General features: G+C 29.7%; 1 protein-coding gene across 1 annotated transcript; it reads right to left on the minus strand.

The window, feature by feature from the left end:
• Nucleotides 1-1,725: 1,725 nt before the first annotated feature.
• On the minus strand, nucleotides 1,726-21,508 carry kl-3 (dynein heavy chain 8, axonemal kl-3). Its single transcript, XM_086917736.1, is given in 65 exon segments — nucleotides 1,726-1,974; nucleotides 2,038-2,199; nucleotides 2,270-2,391; nucleotides 2,458-2,647; nucleotides 2,740-3,049; nucleotides 3,132-3,371; nucleotides 3,436-3,697; nucleotides 3,756-3,942; nucleotides 4,002-4,278; nucleotides 4,358-4,786; nucleotides 4,872-5,125; nucleotides 5,210-5,361; nucleotides 5,437-5,572; nucleotides 5,633-5,788; nucleotides 5,862-6,017; nucleotides 6,096-6,392; nucleotides 6,587-6,724; nucleotides 6,806-7,021; nucleotides 7,084-7,251; nucleotides 7,324-7,500; nucleotides 7,579-7,801; nucleotides 7,903-8,129; nucleotides 8,220-8,538; nucleotides 8,655-8,900; nucleotides 8,993-9,193; nucleotides 9,270-9,540; nucleotides 9,731-10,067; nucleotides 10,144-10,262; nucleotides 10,316-10,514; nucleotides 10,585-10,758; nucleotides 10,825-10,995; nucleotides 11,102-11,449; nucleotides 11,530-11,670; nucleotides 11,727-11,910; nucleotides 11,993-12,213; nucleotides 12,287-12,425; nucleotides 12,637-12,922; nucleotides 13,012-13,232; nucleotides 13,441-13,646; nucleotides 13,752-13,982; nucleotides 14,062-14,200; nucleotides 14,280-14,425; nucleotides 14,493-14,664; nucleotides 14,759-14,958; nucleotides 15,035-15,275; nucleotides 15,369-15,623; nucleotides 15,794-15,957; nucleotides 16,022-16,359; nucleotides 16,466-16,646; nucleotides 16,910-17,025; nucleotides 17,119-17,321; nucleotides 17,409-17,568; nucleotides 17,714-18,198; nucleotides 18,296-18,522; nucleotides 18,604-18,943; nucleotides 19,004-19,278; nucleotides 19,356-19,502; nucleotides 19,569-19,670; nucleotides 19,761-19,982; nucleotides 20,059-20,235; nucleotides 20,329-20,492; nucleotides 20,564-20,762; nucleotides 20,826-20,977; nucleotides 21,064-21,286; nucleotides 21,383-21,508. Coding segments are annotated over 65 exon segments (13,773 nt in total). The 3' UTR covers nucleotides 1,726-1,848.
• Between the last annotated feature and the right edge of the window lie 341 nt (nucleotides 21,509-21,849).

Below are 21,849 nucleotides of genomic sequence, written 5' to 3' on the forward strand. Positions count from 1 at the left end.
TTTTTGAGCATTATATAATTTTTGTTATAAGATAAAATGTTATAATATAGATAGATTTATACTGATAGATTTATTCTATATCTTTCAGTTTAACCTAGAAACTGCAAGATTTGAATTTTTTAATTTTGCTAATTAGTTTTATTTATTCACCGCTAGATGATGTTACAATATCTATTCTTTATAAATTATTTCACAACGTGTATATATATATTTATTATTTTATTTTTAATATCTAAAAATTTTTAAATTTTTTAAAAATTATATAAATCATAAACATAAAACATAACTCACCATAATGATATCCAAAAAAATGACGTCACGTTGATTTTTTCTATAAGATTTTTTATTCCTTTTCAGAAATAGCGAAATTTCTAATCGATACACAAACTGTATGCTACAGCAAGATATTTCAGGTAACAAAAGCAATTTAGAATGTTCCCCGTAGCAAATGAGGCGCCTCTTGATTAACACACATTGGCTCAATTACACGGGTTAGCCGAGGGAACACGAAATTGCCTGCTATTAACGGAGGCGCGAAGGTGGATAGAAACAGATATATCGACCAGATTACATAATGATACTTTGAAAACTATAGAATACAATCAAAGTTCAAAAAAAAAAAAAGGTGAAAAAAAAATTTCTTTTTGAAGCCTAGTATTTCCGAGATGATATAACATATGTCTAAAAATATATATAGCGAATGGAACACTTCTATCACATGCGTATCACAATTCCGATGTAATTGTAACAATATTTCACAATTTCATCAAATGAAAACGTTAGTAAATTAAATAATTATAATGAAAATGTAATAGAATCGTAATATTTTTTTGAAATTACACTATTTTACGAATCTTTCGAAAAATTGAATGACTAATACCGCGCACAATGACTCAACAATTACGCACTCAAATAATAACTGAAAATTTTTAAATATGGAGGATCGGCGCTGTTAATAATGCGCAATAAAAAATCTAAATTTTTATGTTATAATATTTACAATTAAATTGAAAAAGATATAAATAAAAAATAAAATCAGAAAATTTTAATTGATTTATTAATTTTATATTTATATAATAATCAAATATCAGTTATGAAAATAATTTTGTGGTACTTCATTTATATATGTATGCATAATTTGAATTGAGTCGTGAAATATGATTGGCGATTGGTAATTAATTTTTAAAGTAATAATCGAGACCATTTACGAATAATATCTGTATGTAAAATTTTATATTCTTTTTAATATTATTATAAATCAATAAAATTAATGTAATTTTGAATAATTTTTATTGATAACATATCGTATTAATTACGATAACTAAATAATATAATATAATAAAGTAAATTATTTATATTAGTTTTCAATATATGTTTGTGAAATGCTAATGTTTAATTTTTATTTCTCAATATTTTATCGTATAAATAATCCATTGCCAAATGTAATGTCAATATAATGAAATACGCTGCTTTCATCGCGATTTAAAGTGGTAATACTATTAACTATTTCAAGTGTTTTTAAACAACTCAAAAGTTTTTAATATTTTTATTCGTTATGTTTCACAAAAATTTTTTGAATAAATCAAAGTCTACTTGTGCAATTTTTCGTGAAAATATATGTGAAAGAAAGGATTATCATGTGTTTTCGATAAGATTCGATATAAATTCTCAATTATGATTCTTATAATAATAAATATTAGTCAACTTCAATTAAAGGTAAGTAAATATTAAATAAATATTTATATTTATTTATATGATAATTTGACATGAAATTGTTTATAATTTATGAAATCGAATGATTATCGTATTATTTTATAATTTTAATGTATCATGCATTTTATGTTCATTTTATTTAATATCACATAATAATGCAACTCCACGTAGAATCCAAAAATCCGGTGGTCTAATCGTTTGTAACCATAATGGTGTTATTAATAACACATATGTTCTTTGTGGTTTTTTATATACTGGACACTATAAATATCATGAATATATTAATAAATTTAAAATTTCTGTGTTATGGATTATAGTACTTACTTGATATAATTTTGGGTCTTTGTCAGGAACATTGTATAAGGCAAAAATATGAATAACGGGCATTAATACAAATAGAATTTTACTTGCTGATTCACATAATCTATTATTCCTTTTATCCCATCCAGCTCCTTCAAGAAATAGTCCATATACAAAAACTCCTTCCTAATTATACAGATAATAGTTATTATTTGCTAAATTATTAAATTATATAAATATAATATAATTAATATACTGCAGGTGGAGTTTTAATTTCTTCTGCTGTGTAGCGTAGAACTTCATTATGTAAAGTTACATTATCCAAAGCCCATCCTTTATGAGCTCTTGTTACTTCTTGCTTCATTGCAGTCAAAAATCCTATATAATTAAAATTCCATAATTTTATAATTAAATTATACAGTTCTTCTATAAATTATCACATACCTTGAGGATTAAAAAATCCAGTCATCCAAAATTTTGCTGGTCTACCAGTAAATAACCAAGAAGAAAATTGTTTATTTCTTTCTAATAATTCAGTAAACCAAAAACCAAGAGAAGCAGACTCCCATGATTTTACTATCCATAACTTTGGTACTTTAGCATCATATATATTATCAAGAGCATCTCTTAATTCCTAAATGTGATATATTTATATATTATATCATGATATAATATTTAATATAAAATTCATAAAATATTTAATATAAAATTCATAAAGAGAATTACGTCGCACATTATGATAACACCTTCTATGGCAAGTAAAAGATCTTTCAACATAGCATCCACTAATTTAATAACTACTTGTATTCTATCAATTTCTTGTCTCAAAAAAATAGTCATTGGTGCAGTGGCTCCTAATATTTGACATCTTTGTTTCACTTCATATGGATCATAACTTGATGGTAATTTTTTTAACATTTCATTTGCTTGTCTAGTTACAACTACTTCCCTGGTTTCAGCACCAACTATACCTGCTTCTTTTGGTTGTACAGATAATATATTATCTAAAACAGCCTGTGTAGTGTTAGCCATATATCTATAATCATGATGTAAATTTTTGTATAAATTTTTTCAATAAATTCCTCTAAAGTTATAACATTGTGAAAAAATATTCTTACGTAATATTTGCATTAGCATGCAAACCATAAACTTGTGGTGGATCTACAGTATTCATTTCATCAATTACTTTTAAATATTCTTGTACAGTCTTATAAGTTAAGACTGTATATCCTTTATAAAATTGAAAATCTTCTGCAAAAATAGTATCATAAAACCACAGTTTAGTAAATGTATTCAACAATCTTTTATCATAATCATCTGTGACACGTCCTCCATATTGCACTTCTGCTATCATATATCTAAAAATTAATCATTTTAAATTGTCAATTTAATTGATTAGAAAGTATTATTTTTTTGTATTACCTTACAGTATGCCAACTAATTCCTAGTTTTACATCAAACTCATTTAAATAATTGTTAATAAATATACAAGATGCCAACCAATCAGACATATTAAATTCATATGGTATATTCCAACCAAGGGGACCAAATTTTCTTCTTTCTTGTACAACAGTATGCAAAAATGATATTGTGTATATAATTGGTATATATTGCCAAGCATCACATTGATCTAACATTTCTTGATGCATTCCACTATATGTAGCAAGTAAACCTGCTCTTATTCCTAAAATAAACAGAAAAAATAGAAATAGAAATAAAAAATAAAATTATTTCTTTTTTACCTCTTGGAGGCTCATAAGTAAATTTTATAGACATTTGTAAAAGAGATATTGGAAAATTTTTATGCGGTTCTGTGGTGATCCATATGCGAAAATCAGGATGTGAGTCTTCCATTTCCAAAAGAAAGTTAACTAATTCAGACATATATTCCAAACCCAAATGGCAATTTTGACATAATGCCCAGAAACCCTATAAATTATATATTCATTTTCTGTCTTATTTTATGTAAATTTTTCATAAAAACGAACTTCAGTTTTTGCACTTTGAAGTAATCTTCTTGCATGGACTTCTTGTCCTTGTCCCATTGAGATACTTTTACATACAATCTCTAGTTTCTTAGCAAGGTGTTCTATAGCAGGTGTAGGATCGGATCCCATACTTAGAAAACAAATCATTGGAGTGTTTGGCCTTGATTCACTATGCATTACATCAAAAAGTGTAATTACAGGTTCTGCATATCTTTCTCCCAAAGAACTTGATATATATTTTCGCGATTGTGGTAGAGTTCTATCTGTACACCATGCTCTAAAATTAATAATATGTTAAGTATATCCATTGATGTAAACATTTAAAAGTAAATTAAACAACATTAAATTAAAACAACCTAATTAACAATAAACGACGAAAAGTATCTAAATTGTTATAGCCATTTGGTATTACTTCTTCTTCTGGAGTAGGTTTATCAAACCATTGTTTCCATTGTTTTTCAGATGCTGGTATTTGAGAAGGAATGTATTGAAAGTGTCTTAAGGCAGATAGTGCGATTAAATTAAGCCAAGTCATATCAGTAATCCATTTGCAAGGTTTTGGCGTAACAGTATTCAAATCTAAGGCTGCACCACCTTTTATGAAGTATTGAAATTCTTCATGATTAATAAATTCCCGTTGTAAATCAATCTTTAACGTCATTAATAAAATGTACATGTATTTATGAATTTCATAAAGGCCCCTTGCTTTATATTTAAAAATTTCAAAGGTGAGATACTCGATGATAAAATTGATTCTTCTTTGAGTAACTGGACTCTTTTCAGATCTAAAATAAACCAATGATTTTGATATCATTTGATATCCAATTCTTTATCGCTTATTTAATATTATACTATTCATGTAATATAAACCTATCCATAGAAAGATCGAAACGTTCCAAGAATTGGACGAGTGATGTTTGATACATGCAATTGACTAAAGACATATCGCAAATTAAAAAGTATAAAACACTTCCACGTGTCGCGACTGGCCGAAATTCTTCACGTGCTGTATCAATTCTTAATTCCGTATCTTTGGCGATACTTAATTTTTCATTGATCTCAGCTGCAGTTTGTTTCGTTATATTTAAAACAGACATTAATTCTACATCTTCTATTAAAGGTCCCTAAAAATTGAAAAGATGAAAAAAATTAATAAAATTTATAAATAATAATTATAAATAATGATTATACATAAGATAAATACACACTTCTACGGTGGTCAATTTATGCAAAAGATTAGCTTCCAATTCTTTGATCTTTCTATTGTTTGCAGTTACATCTGCTATCAATTGTGTTTTTTCTGTTTCTAATTCTTTTTTCTCTGTTAAAATAACTCTTCCCAATAATTGATCTTCTAATCCTATAAATATATAGGAAAGAAATAATAAGTATTCTATCTTTATTAGAAATTATTTGTTTAAATTGTAAAAGTTACCTTTTATAGTGACCGTAAAATCAATTATAGCAGCACGTGCAAATATTTCTGGTGTATATACTGGATTCGGTAACTTCGTAGTGATGTAAAGTCTAAAATCCTTATGAATATCCACTTCTTTATCACCTAATTTTACCTGTGGAAATATATCAATATTTTTATAATCGGATCTTTTATGAAAGAATTTAAATATTACCTTCAAAGTAGTTCCTATTTTTATAAAATTATGTTCTAACAAATTATCTAAAACAGGATCCAAATCCTCTCCTACATCTTCGATCAACAATGGACGACCTAAAGAAACACAATCTTCCAAATGATTTCTAAAATATTTGTGTGCAAGAAACGTGGGCTAAAATGGAACATTAAGATAAATTAAAATTTTATAATAATATAATTGTTTCTTTGACGAAAAAAAATTTTACCTGTAAATAAAATTCTGCCTCCTTCTTCCTGATCCAAGCTTTACCTTGCAATTGTGGATCAATTAAAAGAGGATATCTATGTGCTTGTGTTACTATAATTCCATTTTGAATAGATAAATCATCCGTTGGAAGGCCTTGCAAATTCCATTCTCCAATCTTTAAAAAATCAAATTTATAATTTCACCGGATAATATGATTAATAATAATAATAATTTTTTCAGATTTTTCACCCACGGTAGCAGTATCGATCAAACTGGCTGTAATATTTATCACGAGAGAAATTGGAATTTTTCGATTCTGGATAAATTCAAACCATTGCCTTTGCACCATGGTTCTGAATTCTTGATTAAAGGGTCCACAATATGATAAGAAACCTATTAGGATCAATATATCGCCGACCAAACGATCAATTTCCGATTTAAATGCAGTCAATTGCTCCGTCCATCTTATTCTTTCGCCAGAAAGACCTTCTATCATTGCTGTGGCGGTGTCCGTTTTTGCTTGGCAAATTTCGGCTAAATCAATTATTTTCTAACAGGTAGAAAGATAAAATATTTATTATTTAAGTTAATAAATATAAAAAACATAGAAAAGTAGAAAAAAGAAATAACATGGCAAATTTTCAAAATTCTGAAAATCTGATTTTCAAAATTAAGAAAAATTTCAACTCAATGTTAATGTCGAGATCTTAAAAACTCATATATTCTTAATATTTTATAAATTACTTGGCGTTCTTCCATCACGGCATCGAACTCCTTCTGTACGACTTTCAAATCTTCGTCTTTTTCTCTCAAAAGACTTTCAGCTTCCATTAGATTTTTATTTGCTTTTTCATATTTACTCTCTTGCACTGCCAAATTTGCCTGAATTCAAAAATTTTTGTAAATACAGGAAGTTTGAATAAGGATAAATTTTATATTTTTAATGATTAAAATGAAAAATACTTTTAAAGGAAGAACATCTTTATTTATCCCATAAAACGTAACCATAGAAATGGTCCATTGAATGAGACCAGCAACATTTCCACAAGCTTGCAATGCAGCTTCATACGTGTATAAATGATAATTCAAGTATGGTTGCATTAAATCGATAGTTTCAGCGTTGATGTTATCCTTCGGGAAATGTTGCAAATTGTATAGAAATCTAACATCAGCCATCATCTATAAAGAATCTTATATATAAAATGGATACTTATTAAAACTTTCTGAAACAAACAACTTACCTTTAATGCTTCACCCCATGAAGGACTCAAAAATTGATGCTCATAATCAGGTTTAACGGGCTCCAATTTTCTTCCAAACAATATTATCACGCAATCCATGATAAGAGTAATCAGATATGGTGGTTTTCCTAATTTCCTCACTGTTGCAATGTCGGCAGCTTTTATAGTCTAAAAAGTTTCATAAAATTATATAAAATCAATTTCAAGAAAAAGTGTAAATTTTATTAAAAAGAAACCGACTTGCAAGGCAGCTTCTGCTGCCAATAAAGCAGGCTCAGCAGCTTTCAATTTTTGTTCCGCTACCGCTTTGTCTTTTGCAATCGATTTCAAAATAGTTTCTGCCTCATCCTTAGAAACTTGCACTTGTGCCTTTACCGTTTCTGCTTCTTTCTTTTTTTGATTTACAGTAACTAAAATCTAAAGGAACGATATAATAAAAACGTGTGATAATAATAAGAAAAATAAGAAATGTTAATGCAAAAGAGAAATACGAACAGCTTCGACTTGCACATTTTTCTCAGCGATCTCTTGCTGATTTTTCTCAAGAACTTTACGTAATTCGTCAACTTGAGCCGCAGCATCGACTAACTTACTTAAACCACTGCTCATACGAAATGCAAGAGTGTTAATATTATCCAAACGTTGCTTGTAAAGTGTTTTATATCCATTTAGAAATGTTAAGAATGATTTTGGAGTGACGTATACTTGTCTTCGAAATCTGTTTAGGAAAAAAAAATATTCTATGTATGAAAAAATGAATTATAATAGAATATTAATAATATTATAATCGCAAGTATAGTAACATGATAATTAATATACCTTTCAAAGTATTGCACGCATATATCGTTTATATAATTGTGGATGTCTCCCATAACTTCTACCAATTGTTGTTTTACTTCTGGACTAGCTATAATTTTATATCCTTCCAAGAAATGACCACTGACCGCGTATAAAGCATCAATGGGCCATTTCCAAAACCAATTTAGCGTACAACCGGATATAAGACCAGGGAATTTTAATGAACGAGATCTGAACTTTTCACCAACCTGTAATTCACAAATGTGATAATATGATTTGCTTTTTATAATCTTCGATTATAAAAAATAAAAATAATAATAATGATAAGTTATACTTACTGGTGAAAAGCATAAAACCATGTGCAGATTGTCCTTTGCACGTGTCAAAAAATAATCATAAAGATTATCAGGAGTTGGTGGTCGTCTTGGATCGTCATGCTTCATCATAGGAGTCACTGTCGTTCGGATGTCATCCATTTCATCAGCTGGGAACAGACCTGCAATCTCTCCAACGCTTAATATATTGTTAATGTATTCCAGGAAAGCTTCCTCTTTTATTTCATTATCGGTAAATATAAATGTCTGCCCTTTGCTCCCTGTACCAGCTGCATGATACACTTTTCTTATATCCTCCAATAAACTTGGAACATTATAAATCCTAATAAAGATAAAGATTAATCGAATACTTGTTGCTTTTTATCACCACAGGTTGTACGAATATATTCGCAAACGGTCTAATGGAACATTTGATCTTGAAGTTCTTTCGTTAATTACCTGGTTAATACAATCTGGAAAAAGTTAAAGCCGGCAATAAAAGCGGCAAGACGAGTGAGACTTTGTTTGCCTGATCCTCCAACTCCCACCAGCATCGCATTGCTTCGAGGAACACCCAGGATTCTCGATATTCGCATCAAATGTACCAAAGCATCATGGAAGAATACTAAATCAAGAGTTAACCCTCGAATGTATTCGTTGAATTGTTCCATATTTTGTTCGACCTTTGCGATCACAAATTCAAAACTGTAAAAAGGTATATTTTCAATTAATTAATCTTGCTATAATTTTTAATGACACGTGATTAGATTGAAGTGACTTTTTAAAACAAAAAAAACCTTGGCATTTCTTCATAAATTTTTGGCGCCTCGAAAACAAAATCTTCTGGCTCATCTCCGGTAGGTTCCGGTGGTTCACGTAGAAAATTTACAAAATATGTCTCTACGGGATCATAGAAAATAAAATCTGGACCTAACATCTTCTCAGCTGTTCGTCTTAATGTATTCACGAACCACGTAGTATCCTCCTCGCTTGTAAATCTAATAATGAAAATAAGTAAGAAAAGATTATATATCAATTCACTGGAAGAAATTAATCAAATGCATAATAACCGACCGATCCGCAATTACACGAGTACACTCGTGCTCCCAGAGCTTCAATAGTCTGGTTCTAGAATCGCATTCGGCTCTCTCGATTCTAAGAATACCTTCCCAAATTCGAGATAAATCTCTTAAATTAAAAACGTAATGGAATTTTGCCGGTGTGGGTAACATTTTTATCTTAGTCTGTTGCCATAAAACTCTCGTCAGAGGTATCAATTTTGGCAGGAATTCCACTATCTCTTCATTGAATCTGTTAATGCAGAAGTATCCTTCTCCAATGCTTCCTATACATTTTTTAAATATTTAAATTTTGTTAAATATAATATTTTTATCATTATTATAACGAAATCATATTATATGGAAAAAAAAAGGAATAATTTATTTGTAAAAGATTCAATGTTGATACCGATTTTAAGTAAATAATATATATAATTTAATTAATATAATATATCAATTTCAGCAATATGTTCTTACTAAAAATCGTATCCATGGATTTATTCGATGGCAATGTACAGTTAAAAATATTAAATTGTCTTTTCAATCTTGGCGGTATATCATTTCTACCTCCGCCTGGATGAATCATGGCGGCGAGTATTTGGATATCTTGTATAGTAGAGAAATCACCAGGCTTATCCAAAGAGTAAAAACCTCCATACTCCATCAGTTGACGGACAATCTCATTTGTAATTTGATCTCCCCATTCATTTATTTCTGGCATATTTATATCGTCGATGAAAATGGTCATTTTTCGGCCACCCGGAGGACCATAAGTGGTTCCCACTCTTTTCTCCACGTAACTTTCGAAAACCCTCTAAACAAAACGTTAATTCTGTTAACAGGAAAAGTATCATTGAGTATAATTTTTAATACAATTTGAAATTAATTACTTGAACCATATTAGGAGTGGACGCGGAAGAAAAACTAAAGGATTTGCACAGATGCTCTTCCGGATTATAATGGGACATGTAGCTTTTGATTATGACTGTTTTTGCAGTACCTTGCTCTCCTGTGATAATCAAGTAATAGAGTTTTAAAATAAATGAGAAATAGAGTTCATACCTATAAGCAACACTGCTTTTCCTTGTTTTGCAATTGTTTCAACCAGAAACATGGTCCTTGTATTGTCTATGTTAGGAACAAGAATAGTATAGTATTTGATAATTTTATCTCGTGGATAAATGAACTGTGGAACTTTTTCAGACCAATGTATCCATTGTCCATCTTCTGATACCAAGTATTCAAAAATGGTTTCGTCGTCCTATAATTATCAATATATATATATATTAATATAATTATTCTTATCTCCATAATAAGTATTATGTAATCACATTGCATATTGGCCAATGACACTTCGATTCGTGAAGAAGTACAAATTCTTGCAATTGATTACGTTCTTCTATTTCCAATGCAGCGCTCAAAGTCCACATAAGCGAGAAGAGGAATATCCTTTCCACATGAAAATCAGGAAGGATTTCTGAATATCATGAATTGGAATCAAAATTCTTTCTTTCACAAATAAATTACACAAATGAAAAAAAAAAATACATACTAGTTACATCTTTATTCACATAAAGCAAGCCATCTAATAGATCAATACATTGTCTTATATACATAGCTTCCAAAATAGCCATTTTTACAGGAAGCCTCGTTTGAACGAATAAATGAGCGTCGTTATAAATTTTATTGAATAAATTATTCAATATCTCTACCAATGCAGGTGGTTGTTTCTTGAACCATCCCTAAGTATTAATAGGAAAAAAATTATTCCATACCAAATTAAATACCAAAAAAGAAAAAAAAAAAAAGATAGTTAAAATTATATAATTTTCAGGATATTCTCATCACCTGCAGAATGGTATACCATTTGAGTACAGAAGCACTTATGAACACCATACCCATACGGGATATCGTGGCTGGCGATGCATTATCGACATTATCTGGTTCAAAGACCAATTTAGTGTTCGCCGCCATGATTATGCGATCGCCATTCGCTAGAGTCAGCGTCTTATTATCATCCAGCACCGAATTTAAATTCTCGATCCATACAGCATCCACAGGGCCGTCCAAAACCATCCATAAATTCTCCGTTTTCTTGGTCTGCGTCGATCTTCTCCATATTATTGAGAAAATACCGTCTGTCCAATCATTCGTCGCTACATCCAATTTACCGAACATTTGGGAGGCGGTTATGGCCTAAAAATAACAATTGCTTGTTATTTACATTCATCCGATCAAAGTAATCAAAGTTTAACGAGTTTGAACTAAAAACTAACTTTAGGATTCATTCTGACTTCTTTATGAGGCATACCCATCTCTGTTAAAGCTTTCATAAGCGCCCACATACACATAGTTTTTCCAGATCCTGTTGGACCAAGCACCATTAAACCATGGCGAACCAGAGAAGTTTCATACAACTGGAAATACGCGGGATATTATCATCTTGAATTATTTTTAAAGTTGTGCTGCATACTTGGACCGTCTTCAAATTCCATTCGGGATTATTCATTATACCAAGTGCAACAGTTGCATTTGCGATCGCCTTTTGCAATTCTTTGTATACGTGAACCTTGATCTTTATTCCTGGGAACATATCTTCGATAAGGGACATGAACAAAGGTTCGTCTTCGTCTACCAATTTTGATAGATTCATATCTCTGTAATGTTTATAATTAAAAATATTTTATTTTTTTTTTTTATTAACATTATTAAGATTTTTCAGAATCGTAATTGTTTCACCTCAAAACTCTCATTAAAGTGGTTTCCTCGGAATCCAATGGATTCGCTCGTTTTTGTGCACCAAGAGTTCGCAAGCAAGATAATATATTTCTTAAACCGAAATCGTAATGTACTTGCTTGCTTAATTGCTCCTCGCACAGTTTGTACAGGGTGAAAAACTTTCGTGCTAATATAACGTTTTCTTTGAAACCACAAGCTGCCAATTTCACACGCATAATTATCTAAGCAGAAGCATATTTATTATAAATTCATTCAGTAAATAACACGTATTGTATTATTTCTGTATAATGATACTTGTCTATCAGGAACCATCATAGATACACTTCTGAACTGTATCTTTAAATTTTCCGGCAATTCTTGACGACCAGCATAGCCAGGATTCATAGTGATAAAAATTCCAAGCTCATAGTTTAATTTGTACATTTCGCCATCGCTATACAATATATATTTTGTATTATATAAATTAATCTTAAAATATGAAAATATTTCAATAAGATTATATATCACTAATACAAATAACGTAAGTACTTTTTATTCAATAAAAATTAAAGAAAAGGCAAGCTGATTTTTAAACGATCTAATTGCAAAAATATCCTTGAATATCCCTTGAAATATAAATATAATATAATCTAACATATATATACCTAAAAAGAAAAATTGTTTTTCTTTCTTTTCTTGCAGTGAGCACGATTGCTATTTGCTGAGCAGCGACCGACAAAACCGGTAAATCGATACGGTTAAACTCGTCGAAGCAGCCCCAGGATCCAGACATGGCTAATCCTTTAAATATTCTACCTAGACCGCGGAAATCCATTTGGTCGGAGCAATTAAATACCACCACGTATTTTCCAAGTGCTTTCCCCATATCCTTTGTGGTTTCCGTTTTACCAGTGCCGGCTGGTCCCGCGGGTGCACCACCAAAATTCATACCTAAAGGTTGGAAATTTTAAATATATATATATATCAATAATTGGAAATTATTTCTTAGATTTAATATATAAAAGAAATATTTATCTTACCCACAGCTTGAGCTAATGTTATGTAGCATCTATCAGTAAGAGGAGTAATAGCAAGTCGGTCGGTACATCCTAGAAACTCATTTTGATAGATAAAATCAATGTCTGTGATTTGTATAGGAACTTCTTCCGTCTCAGGATTATAATAATATCTACATTGCTTCAACCATTCGAAATCGTTCACATTGCGAATTCTGAGAGTGCACATGTCGTCGAACATGTCTCTAAAAAATTCCGTAAAAAAATGGAATTGGAATGTAAAATTTGAAGTAATGTCAATGTCTTTTCTTCTGTTTCTTCTTACAATACAAAGGATAGAAACTGGTTTATATTCTTAAATATAAATGCAGATTTCTCGTTCTTTTTATCATGAATGAAATTTTCAATTTTCTAGTGACATGGAATATAATTAGATTTGCATTTACATTATACCTTTGATGTACATGAATAGTAATTAAGGCCTCGTATTTCGATCTCGCATATTTCGTCAAATCTTTGACAGTCACTTCAATGAGACTGTTCAATAAGTCTAGAAACCATTGATTCGTCCGCTTCATTATTCCTCTGTCTCGTTTTACTGTAGTAAGAGCTATTTCAGAATCACGAGTCCATAAGACTTGCAAACCTAACAATCCTACCTACAAAATATAATATAATTTTCAGAGAGAAAGAAGAAAACGCTCGAACTATCTTATTTATGCAAAGTCGAATTTTTTGTTTATTTAACACTTGGTTAAATTTACTTGTAAAATAGTATTATCTATCAATGCTATGGGATCAAAATCTTCACTAGCAAGAGTTATCAATCCTTGAGAAATTACACTGCCTACCGAAAATTGATGAACTAATAACAAAGTGTTCAACCAATTTTCTACACCCCCTGTACATATAACATCTTTCTCTAATATAACTTTCTCATTTTCACGAGAATACATAGCCACAATTCTTTCATATTCTTTTTCATGAAACTCTAACTGTAAATGAAAAAGGTCTAAAAAAGTTAAAAGAGTCTTATCACTTGGCAAGATTTCACTCAAATAGTTTATATATTACTCTTCCAATATTGTCAAAGAAACCATCGAGATATTTCTGTATAGTGTGACAATCAGCTGCTTGACCAAGTATCTCCAACAATGTAGGATCTGATATGAAGCAAAATCTTGGAAATATGCTTCGTTTCGTTTCCAAGTATCTGTAAAGAATATTTTATTTCATTATGATTTTAATCATATCAGATGATAAAGTTAAGGTATTTGAAACAATTTTTATACCCGCTGAGAGATTTCTGACAGGATTCTAACTGTTCCAATAAATGTGGTAAAAATTGTTGCATCGTTTCGTCTCCTGTGCACACTTCCACAGCGTTCATTCTTTCACGTGCTCGATACATAATCTTTACCCATGATTTATCAATATTCTAAAACGTATAGAAACATATAATTTACATTCTCTGATCTTTAGAATTTACTTTATTTCATTATTACATTAAAACGTTTCGCCTCTGCAGGAAGTTGTTTCGATATATCTCCGCCAATGAATACTGCTTCTAAGTAAGCCCATAAATTCTGTACAGTTAACCATTTTGCTAGAATTTCAGATGTATTGCTAAGTTTACTTTGCCACAATTGTATCTCTTTTTTGAAAGGCGCATTATATCTAAATTAAGAATCATATTTAGGAAACCAATATTGTCTAATTCAATGTCAATTAATTTTTTTTTTTTTTGTTATTAAAGAATAAGTTTCATTACCGATTTGCCAAAAGCGAACTAATGATCATCAAACTATCTTCGAGTTGAGATATTATCTCCATTGTTTCTATACCTTTCAATAATAAATCTCCTCTTTGTTTGAAAGGAGCGAATTGTAAATCCACAATAGCCCATTCTGCTATTATTTGTTTTAATTTGCTATCTATATCTTGCTCTTTCACCGCACTGATGCATATATCCTGAATATTTATAAATATGTTTATAAATGTTTATAATTAAAATAAATATATCAATTTGTTTCAGTCTGATCAATACCTCGACTTCATCTTTGTACTTCAACAAAGGTGCTTGCATCACGCATGCCAGAGTAAATGTCTCCGATTCAACATCAAAATGATATTTGCACAATTTCGACATTCTTTCCCAATGTCTGGGCTGCATCGCTTTATTAGCCATCATCTCTAACAATGGACAAGTCTCGTTAAAGTCGTCGATCTTCTTCTTCAAATCGATGTAAGCTGGCCAATTTCTCATAGCTTTGGGTAATCGTCGACATCTAGCACAAGATTGCATCAAAATCAAATTACGTGTCAATACAAATATATTTGCACACGTATTATGATAATACAATAATACAATATGGGCTCACCTGTTCTGAAATTCGCCTAACTCGGCCACTATAGCTTCGATATCGATATCGGCCCAAGGTATATCATAGTAACTGTCGATCGTTCGTATCACTTGCAAATACAAACCGTATAACTTCTGCAGCAAATTAATTTCTCTTTTCCTTTGATGAAGAGGCGGATAATCTGTTATCTCAATGCCGAATAAACTTTCACCGCTACTGTAAGTCTCGAACTTCTCCCATAACTCGTCAAGACGGCCTTGAAAGAATATGAGTCTGAAAAAATGAAGTAATAATAAAAATTATTTCTTTTTATGATAAACGTTTAAGCAATTTGAAAGATATTTATTTATATAACATTTGAAAAATATATTAAGGGGGAAGAGAAAATGATGATAAATCAAAATATATGATATATCATACTAATATTTATTAATAGATGATACCGATCACTAGCTTCTTTGGCCGGTATTCCTTCAACCATTGGACCATTCAATTCAAAATCAAGATCAAAATCTATCACCTCTTGTTTAAATATTGCAACACCATCGGTCAATTCTTTTTTCAATGGCTCTTGCATTTCGCATATTTTTGCTTGAACTTGTTTCGCCTTATAATACATTGATACATAACAATTATTCGAGACGATATCAAAAGTTTTTCATAAGCATTACCATGTTCAACATGTTTGTAAAATTGTATCGTAAACCGTCCACTATATCCTGTTCTTCTTTTGAAATTGGGATGGTGAATCTCCCCATCAACGTGTACGTTTCCTCGATCAAGATCAATTCTATGTCCAACATTATAAAATCATCTCTTATTTCGCTTAAACATTTCATCGCGATCCTCACATCTTCCAAATCTTTTATTACTCTAACTAGAACTTTATTTTTCTCATTTATATATTCGGTGATCTTTTTTAATTTCTCTTTATAAGTTGCAGATAACTTTTGACCCAACAATGTCTTCCATGCACGCGCTTCAACTAGAAATCCTAATTTCAATTTCTCTGCGAAAAGAAATAAAATAATTTATTTCATCAAACGAAATTAATCAATTGAAGATCACTCGTATGAAATTCATAACGATGAGGAAGAAGAAAATTAATTTACTACCCATGCTAATTTGTATAGGCCCAACTATATGTGAGTCTGGCAGATTTTCGATTTCAGCAACTAATTCTTCATATTCCACGAATTTTTCTTTGATTACTTGAGTGATAGGTTCAGAATCAACGAAACTTTGCACGATCTGGTTCCTATCTTCGCTCCATATATACGAATACTTTAAATAATACTATTGAAAAATAGTAAAATTAATTGATTGAAAGTATCTTAATTTTTTCATAATTAAAAGTATTTGAACAAATTACAGATATAAAGATTTAGTTTAGTTTATATAATTGAAATATTTATAATTGTATGCAGTAGTATCCCTCAAATATTATAATAATTAATTCTATAATACTACAAACTACATTTTTTTAAAAACTTAGAGCACAAAAATTTCTGAATTTGTTTATGGTATTTCAAAGTAGAAAAAGCTGAAAATAGAAGTACATTGCAAAGTTCTTCAATATCTTCTTTTATAGTCATAATTGCACCTTGTAGGCTCATTACACATCGGACTATTTCTTTATGATCGGATATAAGTTGATAGTAATTCTTTAGTCCATCTATACGTAAAGAATATATTTATGTAAGAATAATAATTGATAGATGATTGTTTTATTATCTTTATATATGTTTCGCACGAAACAAACTTTCACTTATTAACTCTCTATTGATATCACGCTGTCCCCACGCCGTAATTTTTTTATGATTTTCAACAATGGCGATCACTAATTTTCCAAAATAAAATTGCAACTCTTCTATCGCGGGTACTATCGTGATATTTGGTATTTGCAAGATGAATGTCGTTAAAAGTATTGGCGATTTCTTTTTATCGTCACTGCTATCTTTTCTCAAATGGCTATAATTATGTAAAGAAAAGGATAGAAATCGTTTTTTCATCGTGAATCATTTCGTTATAAAATTAAATAAACGACATTGAATAAACCTCATTTCAGTGACTTTTTTCCTTAATATCTCCAAGGAATTTTTTGTACACTTTACCAATGCCTCTATGAGTTTATTATGAAAATACGCAAATAATTCCATACAATCATTGTGCACTTTAGTTATGTTAACTTTACGGGTTCTTTCGATGGGGGCGAAACCTACGATAAATAGATATAAATCATATTACACGGTCAAATTTATGTATAAATTTAAGAAAGTAAGTAAGAAATAAGAAAAAGTTTTTTTGATATATTTTTCTAAAATTTTTACAAATCTTCAAAAGAAAGCAATTGCATTGTTAACCTGGCTCGTATTTTCCTTTAGTCAATTTCGTTTGTGAAATATGCTTGTGTATCTTATCCCGATCCAACCAATTATATTTAATATCTTGCACAGTCTCATCAATTACAAATTGTATAAATTTGTTTATAATTGTAATAACTGCATTCTCTGCTGCAGATGATTTAATTTCAAGATCAGCGGACACCGAGAGTCCATAAGCAATATTGTCGTCTAAAAGTTGAACTGGATGCTTTGGATCGTCAGTGAGTTGTATCAAGATTGCTTCTGATATAGACTCGAACACTTCGTCAACTCTTGCTTCCTTCATGTCTTTTATCTCTTTAACAAAAATTTGCACAGACATAATCGCATTTTTTATGGTGTCGCATACCTCGTCGATATTCAAAGACGTCCACGTGATTACGGACAAGCAAGGTTGAAAAGCAATCTCGAGATCGACCAAAATAATTTTCATTAAATTTAAGAATAATAACGGTATTGTCCGTCTGAAAAATGAAACAGAGATGACTTTCCTATATTTTTTGAAATCTGAATAACGTTTAAAATATTTTTTCATACGTAATTGTACTAAATCTCATATACCTCAATGTATCGTTCTCTTTGACCAATTGTTTCACAGTTTCGTACGACGAAAAAATCTTATCTTTACAAAATGTTATTATTTGTATAAAATCAGGTACTTCCAAATCAAACCTAGCCATATGTTCTGATTCACGTATCACTTCGATAATGTACGAATCAAAGTTTAAGTGATACTTATTCGTGTCCGGATGCCTTATTATCAAAGGAGAAGCTAATGCCAATCGAACCTATCAATCAATATGTTTGAGAAAATGTTAGACAATGTTTTTACGAATTTTATAATATTTGTATATATAATATATACTCACAATCTCTGAGGAGTCATACCATGCTTTGTGATATATCATCTCATAGTGTATGAAGACAGTGATCAAGGCATTGTAAATTCTAATACACCTTTGCATATGATCGTGAACAATCACTCGTTTACATTCTTTGTATATCTCCATAGAGGTTTCAATGCGTCTAAAAAGTTGCCGGATCCACAAAATACGACCGGCAATAGGTGGAACATTTCGTGGTATCGGAGTATTTGATCTGTCTTCGTTATATCTGTCTCGTATATCTTCGATCTCTTTTTGAAACAATGATATAAGTTCTAAATATTTCCTGTCGATTCTCAGTTCTTTAAACTTTAATTTCTGAAATCTGTGTGAATCATATACACGTTACATAAACGTAACATGGAAATGATAGAGTAAATAGTACCTTGATACTACTCTCAATGCTTCAGCTATGTTTGGCGTTTCCGATACACAGTTATAAAAGAAGTTTCTTAATTCTACTATTGTCTCTGCTACGTTTTTCTTGTATTGATCGTAATCAGTATCGAAGTACGGTTTCCTATGGTTTAATGGATCATAATCTTTGGATGTAATATCGTGGAAAAAACTCGAGAACTTGTTTGCAAATACGTCTATTTTCTCTATCGCGGAATTATAAAGGAGCAAGTACTTTAATGCTGTTTGTAAAACATCCATAATCTGAAAATGTGTTTAATTCGTTTATAATAATTGCTTTAAATTACGAGAACAATTTTATAGAATCTTTTATCGCTGACTTTTATTATCCTATCTTTGAAGGTGTTAAACTTTCCGAAAACATACATTTCGGATACTTCGAAAGGTTTCTCGTCAACAGATTCTTTCACTTCTTTGCACATTTCGTTGTAATAGTTGTAATATTGATCGCACAACGTGATGCAATCCTATATAAGAATAAGATAATTTTTTAATAAATCGAATTTAGAATTTTTTTAAATAGATATTATCACCTTTATTTTGAGTATCATATCATATTTCGAATCATCCCAAATATTTATTTTGCCATCTTCTGTTAAATATGCTTTGCATGCTAAAATCATTTGATTTGTCATCTGAAATTTCATCGTCAAATTGTTAGAATTTTATAGAAATGTAAGCATGACATAAAAAAAGAAAATTTATAATTTTCACTATGTCTATACTTTAACAAAAACTGCAGTGACCATTCGTCTGGTATTAAAAAATCGAGAAGTAGCGTATATCATTCGTATAGCATACATAAGCGGAGGCAAATATTCTCCCATTTTTGTTGGATCAAGTCTGTACAAGGGTTGTGTAAATTTTTCTAGTGCATATAAATATTTCACATTATCTTCTGCAAGAATTTGTATTGTCTCAACATGATCTTCCAATATCTTCCACTTCTATACATGGACAATATGAAATTTTTATCAATTCTGGATCAATTTAAAAAAAGATATTTTATAAATATAAACATACTTTTATATGTTTCGATTTTATATTCATTAAAAAATTTATAAATGTTTGACTATATGGACTTTTTATATGTTCAATGATTGATGAAAAACGAGCAAGCAATCTCCTCCAATAACTAAGCTCTGCATTTGGTCCCATTGTTTCTGTTTCCCTACGTAATTGTTGACTTTGAACAACAGCCTATAGTTTGTGCAAAAAAAAAAAAGAATATTATAAATATTTCATTTATTTCTTTAAAATAAAAGGTAAACACACTTATGAATTTTCCATTACCCGTTCCATACTTTTCTTCCATAAGTTAACATTATTTTCTATAGCTGTAATAGCTTCTGGATTAGTAAAACTACTTTTATATTTTTCTGGCGTTGATAAATATTTATTATAAACATTCCAATCAGTATAAAATTTTATTATATTTTCTAAATCTATTTTAGTCGCTAGAAAAAATATAAAAATAATAATTTCATTCTATAAATTTAAATATAGTTTTATAAATTTTATAGCTTACTGCTTAAAAATTCCCAAAAATCTCTAAAATCACAAATAAAATTATTTATCACTTTTTCAGCATGTTCATATCTTGATAATTCGCCCCACACTTTATTAGCAATTATTGCTGGCAAATTTAGCCTTAAAATCAAATCTGATATAGCTGCTAGTGCACTTTGAGATATAGGATCAACTTCTGCGTATGCATAATATGTGTCCTATCCAAAATTTCAGTTTGTAAACACGTTTTAATATATGAAATTATTATTAAGGGAACATACATCAAGAAGGTGTTTAGTTTCAAAATCAATATCTGATCTTAATCTATAAACTATGACACATCTACCAGAAAATTGTTCTGTAGTACCATCAGTAACACAGCAACGTATTACTTGTTCTTCACGCCCATCATACGGAAGCCAACGTCCTGAGTCTAATTTTTCACATTTTTTTTTTTTATTGATTATATTCAAAAATTATATTAACAAATATAATAAAAATGTAATTTTTTTATGATACCAAATGGAGGTGGTTCCATTGGTTGAAAGTGTATAAGAATTGCATTCTTCCCATTTTTAAGAAAAAAATTGTCAAAAACATTGATATATTCATCTTTATCAATAATTCCTTCTTCTAAAATATCAGGATTTACATCTAAAATGAAACCAGCAACTTCCAAAACATGTCTATGTGTTGGTTTAAGCAATGCTTGTCTTGCATTTCGTTTCTCTTTATATTTAGTCTATATAAATAATAAAGTAATAAAATAACAAAATGTAAATAAAATATATTATTAATAAATCTAAATAAAGTAATATTTATATTTTTATTTACATACAAGTAAATCTTGTAAACTTTCTAGAGGTTCTCCTATACCAACTCTTCTTTTTAATAACTCAGCAATGCGGCGATCAATTGCTGGTTTTGTATAATCTCGAGCTGTAAAATATGCATTATATGGCATTTTTTTTTTTATTCTAAAATATGACAGAAAATTATATTATATTCAAACGAAGTGAACATCAAAGAATGCATGAAAATTAAATGATAAAAAAATAACGATTTTTATGGGGTGTGTTAAAAAATATTTACATATAATAAGAATTCAGTAAAAATTATAAATTCAACATAAAAAAATTTGAATTGATATTACGAATTAGATAGATATATTTTTTATTATATTTTCATTTTATTCGTTTATTTTGATATTTTATAAACTTTTTATGCGTATAAATATACAATATAAATATATAATTTAAAATTTCGTTCATTATGTAATATTCAAAATGATACGCATGCGCATTA

The sequence above is a fragment of the Apis florea genome, unplaced genomic scaffold, assembly GCF_048593485.1.
Source record: "Apis florea isolate Af1SG1 unplaced genomic scaffold, ASM4859348v1 contig_2272_pilon, whole genome shotgun sequence".
NCBI lineage: Eukaryota > Metazoa > Arthropoda > Insecta > Hymenoptera > Apidae > Apis > Apis florea.